This window comes from Brassica oleracea, chromosome C4, assembly GCF_000695525.1.
Source record: "Brassica oleracea var. oleracea cultivar TO1000 chromosome C4, BOL, whole genome shotgun sequence".
Classification (NCBI taxonomy): Eukaryota; Viridiplantae; Streptophyta; class Magnoliopsida; order Brassicales; family Brassicaceae; genus Brassica; species Brassica oleracea.
Genome location: NC_027751.1, coordinates 9,438,837 through 9,448,177, shown reverse-complemented (window position 1 = coordinate 9,448,177; position 9,341 = coordinate 9,438,837). Strand labels below are relative to the sequence as shown.

Sequence of the window (9,341 nt, the reverse complement as noted above, 5' to 3'; positions counted from 1 at the left end):
AAAAGTGAAGAATATGCTCCTGATATGGGCCAAGACATGTCTCTTCGAGGCCTGGTAGAAATCTATCTTTTCCCTTAGCCAATATTTTATCGGTTTTTCCATTTGGCTCAAACAAGCTCGTTTTTGAATCTTTTTGAAAACCTTCAAGCTCAATGCTTTCTTGGACATTTAGAACATGAATAATCACCTTTGGCATGATTGAATTGGCCGTTGGTTCATCAAAAAGAAGGTTAGTCATTTCGTGCTTCTCGGGTGGTATGAATTCGCGATAACTAAAGATCACCTGATTTGTAAATAGCATAACTATCACATATGAACTCTGTTTGATCTGATTCTTCTTCGAGGAGCTCCGTAATTGAGTTGAGAACATTTTCCAAGAGATTTCATGTGTAGAAGCCTCGTGGTTTGGAAGATATGAGTCAAACAATGAACATATATCTTACTGCTTTCCATGATCAAGCCATGCATGTTTGTTTCGTCCGTTGCGCTACGCCATGGCACATCACATAGGGAATAAGATACACATTCACTTATCATTTAAATTAAGTAGCCAATACATGCCACAAAAATAACACCGAACCAGAAACATCATCAATCAAAGAAAATACTTTTTCATAACTTCAACCTAACAATAAAAACCATTCTTGTAAAGAAACAACCAAGTTTACAAAAGTCATCAACTTGTGACATCGGAAAGTTAGCTAGCCAAGTCATCCATAATAATAAAAAAAAAACTAAAAACATACATAAGCCACAAGCATACAAAACACACATAAATCAAACAACACTAGAGAGCAATGTCTAGCAACATATCTCTCATTCCATATATGTCCCTGCCATGATGATTGCCTTGAACAGCAGAAACACCACCTCTTATAGAACTCCCATTTTGCCCTTCAACGCAAGGGCCAACAACCATCCCAGACCCAACCGCCGTGGTCTCATCCCTCAACGGGAAACCAAACAGCCTGCACCTCCCTGAACCTCCGTGATGATCTTCCAGACGCACGTTAGTACCGCTTGAGGGTAGTGGTGAAGACACGTGGACCGAAGATGGAGGGAGGATACGTGTACTAAAGTTCTGGAACGGACCACACCAAATGTTCCTCTGGCTCATCCCCTGGTGCCGTTGATCGGTCATCATTGGGTAAGCGGGAACCGTTTCTTGACCTTGCAAGACCTTATGGAACCCATAAGAGTCACCAAACTCCGTTCCTTTGAACCGGCCTCTCCTGGCACCAGCACCACCATCCGAAGAGGTGTTGATGAAACCGTGAAAAATTTCTTGACCTTGCAAGACCCTCTGGAATCTTAGAGATTCCTCAAAGTCTGTGGCACCAGAACCAGAGACAGGGATGTCAGGCTTTCCTGAGGAAAAGCCAATCCTGCTTCTCTTGGGACCAGTTGTTACGAAGCTGCCTGAACTGGAGATTGAACCAGATGGTTCTATCTCCCATGGTGAGATGCGCTGTTGATGATGCCCATTGGCCTCAATGTCGTCCCACCTCACCTGAATATGAGGCCAAAACATACTTTTAAGTGCAAGCACAAGCAACAATGTCTTTGGTGATCTCTATCAAACAAAACCAAGGGACATTTTAACTCATAGCTTACCAAAAGGCATCTCCATTTAGAACCAGGCCACCTGATAGGATCCAAGTCGTTGATTCCAGTTATTATCCCAGGGGATCTGACATAACATATGCAAAAGAAAAAAAAAACATTTTAGAAGGATAGAGAAAATAAAATTACAGGTGTTGCCAAAAGTTCTGTTAAAAGCTTGAGATATAACCTTCTCTCAGAAGCATCTTCAGACTCAACCCTTGCTTTGAATCTCATACCGATACAAAATGGATAGTCAACAGTCTTCAAGAACTTTGGTGCAGGGATTATGAAGTTTGACCAGCTTGCCCTGTGAAAAGGTTTTACCAATTGCAATTCCATCAGACAAGTATTAATGCAAACTTTTACCAAAACCAAATATGAATGAACCTTAGAATGGAATCAATAAACAAGAACTATTGTGGTTGGAGCTTACTTGGGGTTGTAGTAAATGTTGAAAGCGCTATTGGTGGATATGGCATGAGCTACTTCAGCGAAATTGTTGTGGTTCATATTCTGATTATAATGACTGGAGAAAGCAGAAGCGCCTTCGATTTGAGAAGCTCTTCTAACTCCCAAGCGCAGTTTGCCATCATCACCTCTGTATTAGAGAAAAAACCATAAGGTTCATAGAGATTTTTATTGTAGCTAGAGAAGAGTAAAAAGTTTTTTTTTTCAATTACCTGAGGAAAAGCACAGCATCACCAGAGACAAGCTTCTTCTTGTTCACAAACGCACTCCACCCTGTAGTGAGCAAATGCCTCCTAGGTTGTCCTAAAAGACACTCAAACCATTCATATACTTTCTCAAGACAACCAGAAAGCAACTCAAGGCAACAAAATTTACCTCGATAAATGTGGCGAAAACGCCACTCCAGGCCATGAAGATCCCTGGCAAGAAGCTCCTGAGAAGGCCTGGGCTGAGTATAGTCCTACATAACGATATAACTCTACAGCTAAAATCTCTCACAATAAACTTATAAAAGAACAATTAAATCTCTGAATTGTCTCAGACAAATAATGTGCAATGTAGAGAGTGTGTGTGTGCACGTACCAGAGGAGGGAAGCAATCCTCAGCAGCACGGCGAGGAACAGAGAAGCCTCCATGGGTACTTGTATCAGAAGCAGTGAGGGTTTTGCAGAACATGTGAGGTGTATTAGTCCTCTTAAGCACCTCATAATCCTCCTCTCCACCATCAACATCTATCACTCCCTCACGCACCTTCCTCTCAATGTCCTGTAATAAAAAAACAAAACTCAAAACCTCTTCTCTAAAACTGTTCCAAGACTCGAAAGCTTTAAAAAGAAAACACTCACCTCAGACTCAGGAAGCAGAGAGACTTGAGCATACACTTCATCAGTAGCTGTCTCTGCCTACAAAACCATCTCAATTCAGATTCACAAAAAAAAAAGAGAATTTTTGTTTCTCCTCCCAAAGAAACAGAAATAAATAAAAATAAATAAAAAAGACAAGAAGAGGTTTATAAAGACATACGTGAAGCTTGACATCAAGAATACGACAGAACACGTGAGGAGGGAGCCCGTAAATCGCGGCGGAGAAATCGGGGGCTTGTTCTAAATGTCCCTGAGGGAAATACAACACGAGGCTTCCTCTTTTCGGGAGAGAGATGAGGGGTCCAGCGCAAGCGTGCCACAACTCCAGACAAACCCCAGACGAGGAGCTTCTTGAAGAAGACCCACTCACACCAAACGCAGAAGCTGAAGACGAAGAATCACAAGGAGAGAGAGACCCTGAGCCTGAAGACGGTGTCGTTTCTTCTTCTTGTTCGTCCGTTACGTTCAGATCGATTAAACCACCCATCAGAGAGATAAAAAGATGAGAGCTTTTTTTTTGTTTATTGAAAAAAGAGTTTCATGACTTGGAAACTTTAACCCTCTTCAGCAAAAAGAGAAGAGAGCAGCACAGTGATATGAGCGAGTGAGTCTTAAAAGCCAAGATTTTTAATTTTTCGTTTGAAGAAAAATCAAAAAAAGTTTTAGTTGACAGTGTTTAAGAGGAGAGAGAGAGAGAGAGAGGGTCAGAACTCAGAATAGTACTGAGTGCTCTCTGTGTAGTACAGTGGTCTCTGCTGCTACGTCTGGTGACTGATGTGTGTGGTGTGGCTTTTAGACCTTTTGTGCGTGTTGAGATTAGATTTTTTGATAGATTGGTTTCTTCTTCTTCTTCTTCTTCTTACCCTTTTTCTCTTTTATTTTTAACCAACGGTTTTTGCAATGTTGATAAATACTATTGGGTTTTTACAGATGTACTTTATACAAGTGTTTTTTTTATTACAAGTATATTTAATTAATGATGGGTTATACAATAAGATCTGCAAGAATAATTAATCTTCTTTGTCGTCTCTTTTGGTTACTTTTTTTATTTCTAGTGGTGGAGAATAGTGGTCGCATACTTTTAGGGATCGATGCACATAAGTGATTAGTTTAAAGTATATACCACATTATTATCAATTTATTATTTCAGGCGGTCCATGTGTGCGTAGTAAAAACAACAAAACAAAAGGCAGTTCATGCGTGTGTATTTTTTTGTTTATTGTTAGATTTGAATGTGTGGATTACCGTTATATTCTACATTTTATTTTTATATTTCCCGTGATTATTTAGTACGGTAGTGGAATAGTTTGTTATAGTTTTTTTTCTTTTTTTAGTGATTTGGTGGTATATACTTTGAAAAAGTTCTTTTTCTGATGAATACGTCTCTGTGATGGATAATCATGTGTTTTGTATTTTTTTTTTTTTTTTGAGAAATGGCTTATCATGTGTTTTGTATTGTGATTCAAGTTTGAAACTAATTAGATTGATTTCTGAAATTTTTGAAATTAATATATGTAATGTCTGCGAAATTAGTTTGTTAGATTTTTAAGCTAGATTATTGGAGTAAGACGCACATAATTTACATCCACATAATTCATTTAGAAGTATAATTTAAGACATTTGACCCCAAAAAAAAGGTATAATTTAAGACCCTGTGATTGCTTCTTCAATGGTTCTTTTTAAATAAAATTCTTCACTGGTTTGAATAATAAAAAAGAAAGAAAAAAGACGGAAGCCAGTTCAAAAAAAAAAAAAATAATAATTTTAAAAAGCTGCATATGAAAATCGATTTTAAATGACGAAGAACCTAGTTAAAATTCTGAGCAAGCAAGAAAATATCACCGAGAAAAAATATATATATTTATTTACCATAAACGGTACCCGAAATCGCAACCAACAGGAATGACAACAGCGACAAAGACGTCGATGGCATGCAAGACCATGCGAACTTTGTTTTCTATTGATTTGCCATTTTCTGATTATTGGATTTTATTATAACAACTAAGTAATAACTTTCTATTAATGATCCGTCGTATAATCTTTATACGTGGTAATCGTATTGATTAATACTAATAGAGATTTTTGGTGCAATGTTTTCCTTAAACTAATATAGATTTGTTCCTGAACCTATAAAGTTATCATAGTATATAAATGATAAACATACCAAATTTCTTTGTAAAAACAGGGGAATTATTGCGTATCTACAAAGTAGGGTCACATAAATGGTAGGATATGTTGGGAGAAACAGATGGTAGGGATTATATATGATTATATGTATTTGGTAAAATGAGGTTCGAATATGTTCTGTCCGAGATATAATCATCTTACGAATATTTATTATTTTATGTCTTAGTAATTCAAAAATCGGCATTATAAAACTCTAATTGATAAACATGTCGAAGGAAAAAAATTATGGTGAATTCTTTGTTCCTCAAAATTTATACCAGTTATGTTAAAATTTTAGTCAAATTATTGAAATGTAGATCCCACATTTTTCTTCTAAATTTCCCATGGAAGAATTAATTTATAAGAAAAATTTTTCCTGTGCAATTTTGATAATGAACAAATTGAAACAAAATTCATTTTTTTTTTCAATTCCTCAAATGAAATTTTATTTTTTATTTTTTTTTATTTTTTCATTCTTTTATTGGTCACCAATTGAACCTATAGTGTTTCACGGATTAAACTTAAAATGGTTTAAAGTAAAAGCACTAAAATTTGTTTTGAACTCAGTCACAAGTTAAGTTATTAGGCAAATCTCCAAAATAGCACATTTCATGAACAAAAATTTATATTTTTTTTTCATTTTTTCAATTCCTCAAATGAAATTTTATTTTTTATTTTGTTCATTTTTTTCATTATTCTAGTGGTCAGCAACTGAAGCTATAGTGTTTCATGGATTAAACTTAAACTAATTTAAAGTAAAAGCAAGAAAATTTGTTTTGAACTCAGTCACAAATTAAGTTATTATTTATGATTTTAAATAGTTAAATCAAACATCAAATTATTTATATATGTCAAAAAAACGTTTCAAACTACGTACTTATTATTGAGTTAAAAGTTTTAAAACACTCGTATATTAGAAATAGTTTAGGAAATATCTTTATATAAATATTTTTGTTTGACTAATATTTAGTTATAATTTGTTTTATATCTTAGTTTTTAAACTTTATAATAAAAAATATTGTTTTAAGATAGCAAAACAATATATATAAGAATTCTCTTAATTTTTAAATATATTTTCACAATTTTATTATATTAGTTTATAATTAATTATTTAATATAACATATAAATTTGATATTATTAAAATAAAATGCGTGTTTTATTATATATAAAATTCATTAGGGGTTTTGTGAAAAATAATAAATACTCAGTTAAAAACTAATAATAAATTAGTGACCTATATAAAAATTTAAAACCTAATAAAATATGACAAATAAGAAAATAAGAATTTTAATATAACATATAGATTTAAATATTATTAAATAAAAATTCGTTTTTAAATTATATAAAATTCATTACGGATTTTGTGAAAATTAATAAATACTCAATTAAAAACTAATAATAAATTAGTGACCTATATAAAAGTTTAAAACCTAATAAAATATGACAAATAAAAAAATAAGAATTTTAATATAACATATAGATTTAATTGTTATTAAATCAAAATTCGTTTTTAATTATATATAAAATTGATTACATATATTTTTTTAATTAATAAATTAGTGATTCAACTAAAAATTATTAATAAATCAATGACTAAGCTAAAACCTAATAAAAACATGATAAATAAAAAAAATTGACTAAAATCATGAAAAATATGACACATAAGCAAAATTAAAATAATTATATATTTAATTACATATTTTATAGTTATATTATTTAAATTAATAAATTATGGATTCAACTAAAAACTACTAATAAATTAATGACTCAACTTAAACTTAATTAAAACATGAAAAATAAGCAAAATTACCTAAAATCATGAAAATAATGACAAATAAAATAAATCACTTCATAAATAATAGTATATATCAGATGGTTAATTAGGCTCAATCCTTGAGCATGGCCAATCATTGACTTAGTCATTTTTATGGTGCTTATCACAATGCGCATTATATATGTTTCCTAAACTCCATTTCCAAATTGAGTAAATTGTACATCAGACACTCACAATTCACCTTAAATTTCATTTTCTTTGGCTAAAAAACTCTCTAACAAATGAGTCAAGCTAGCATTTGACAAATAATTCACGAGCATAAAAGATCAATTTACTACAAGAAAACGTATAAATAACGACGACGATTTTCGTAGTTAATTCGTCGTAAAACAGGGTTTACGACGAATTAACTACGAAATTCGTTTCCTCGTTAATCATTCGTCGTAACGTATATTTCCTCGCTAATTCGTCGTAAACTTACGATGAAATAATTCATCGTAAAGTGGTATCAGTAGATTCGTCGTAAAAGACACGTAAACAATTTCCTCGTAAAATATACGTAAACAGTTTCCTCGTAAACTACACGTAATATATTTTTTCGTAAAGTACACGTAAACTATTTACTTGTAAAGTGCACGTAAACATATCCTGGTAAAGTGGACGCTAAATTTCGTTGTTGTTTACACGTAATGTTTACGAGGAATCTCTGTGCTTTTTGTAGTAAATTTCTCGGTAATATTTATTCAGTTTCCTCGTTAAGTTGACGTAATTTAGCTATGAATTTGCTTCGATTCTTTATTTTTTACAAAAAAATATATAATGAAATAAAAATATTTTTAATTATTTCAAAAATATTAAAACGTAAATAATAAATCCATAAGAAAATATTTTATAAATATTTAAGTTTCGAATTTAATATAATACAATAAAAAATGAAAAAAAACCAAGGGTTGTTGTTGTTGTTATGCATTTTCTCGAAGAGGTCTTGACTCCTCCTCTGTACTTCTTCCTCATCTTCTTGTGTGCGGGATGGCTTTGGAACGCAATTATTAATTAACATTTAAAAATCATCTTCCTATATTATCAACAAATTCCATAAACTTATCTACAAATTATTCCCTACACTAACCACCTAATCAATACTAATTTCTCTAAACTAACCACCTAAGCTAAATTAGAGAGGAAGTAGAGAGGAATACCTTGCTAGGAGAAGGAGAAGAAATGACTACGAAATGAGAAAGTGATTCGGTTCGGGTATATATACAGATTTACATTTTATCGTAAAATCCTCGTAACTTTACGACAAATTAGCAAGGTCCGCATTTTATTTTACGACGAATTAGCATGGCCCGTGTTTTTGTCTACAACGATTTTACGATGAAAAGTTTTTCTTTTTCAATTTTCGTTGCAAAGCGCACATAAATGTACGAGGAATTAGAAAGGCCCGTGTTTTTCTTACAATGAATTAGCAAGACCCGTGTTTTAATTTACGACAAAAAAACCGAAGGAAGGCAACGGGACCAGAACAGTCTTATCAATCTCAAATAGCATTTGAAACTGATCAGAACTGTCCTAGTGACAGTGCACGCCCTTCAGGTTTTTTCAAACTATTGTTTAGTTTTTTTTTGTGCAAGTTTAGAATGGGAAGGATGTGCTTATTTATTGAAGTAGTTGTACTCATAAAGTCCTCGTAAATTAACGAGGAAATAACAAAGCCCGTGTTTTTGTTGCGAGGAAATAACAAGTCCCGTATTTTTGTTGCGAGGAAATAACAAGGCCCGTGTTTTCAATTTTGTCGTAAAATCGTCGTAATATTACGAGGAATTAGCAAGGCCCGTGTTTTTTTTACGACGAATTAGCAAGACCCGTGTTTTAATTTACGACGAAAAGTGTTTCAATTTACAAAAAAAAAAATTGAAGGAAGACACGGACACTAGAACAGTACTTATCAATCCAAATAGCATTTGAAACTGATCAGAAATGTTCTAGTGACAGTGTCCTGCCTTCAGGCTTTTTAAAACCATGGATTAGTTTTTTTTGGTGCAAGTTTAGAATGGGAGGGGTGTGCTTATTTATAGAAGTAGTTGTAGTAGTAAAATCCTCGTTATTTAACAAGGAAATAATAAGGCTTGTGTTTTCATTTTCATCGTAAAACTGTCGTAAATTTACGAGGAAATAACAAGGCTCGTGTTTTTATTCACGAGGAAATAACAAGGCCCGTGTTTTCATTTTCGTCCTAAAATCGTCGTAAATTAACAAGGTAATAACAAGGCCCGTGTTTTTATTTACGAAAAAATAACAAGGCCCATATTTTTTTACGAGGTTTCTACGAGGAAGGTATGCAAATCCCTATCATCCGAAACCCCAAACCCTAAGTTCCTTAACTTCATCTAACACTCGATCTCTTCTTTCTAAACCCCAAACCCCCAATTGAGTTACACAAAATGAAATTATATAATTTAAT

The 9,341-nt window shown here is 33.0% G+C and overlaps 1 protein-coding gene across 1 annotated transcript; it reads right to left on the bottom strand.

Moving 5' to 3' along the window:
* Positions 1–593: 593 nt before the first annotated feature.
* LOC106336744 (auxin response factor 3-like) lies at positions 594–3,774 on the bottom strand. Its single transcript, XM_013775673.1, has 9 exons — positions 3,097–3,774; positions 2,919–2,975; positions 2,656–2,838; positions 2,449–2,533; positions 2,286–2,376; positions 2,039–2,203; positions 1,793–1,912; positions 1,615–1,690; positions 594–1,510 (listed from the first exon to the last, which is right to left on the bottom strand). Exons 1-9 carry the CDS (start codon positions 3,421–3,423, stop codon positions 788–790), a joined length of 1,827 nt encoding a protein of 608 aa, XP_013631127.1. The 5' UTR covers positions 3,424–3,774; the 3' UTR covers positions 594–787.
* Between the last annotated feature and the right edge of the window lie 5,567 nt (positions 3,775–9,341).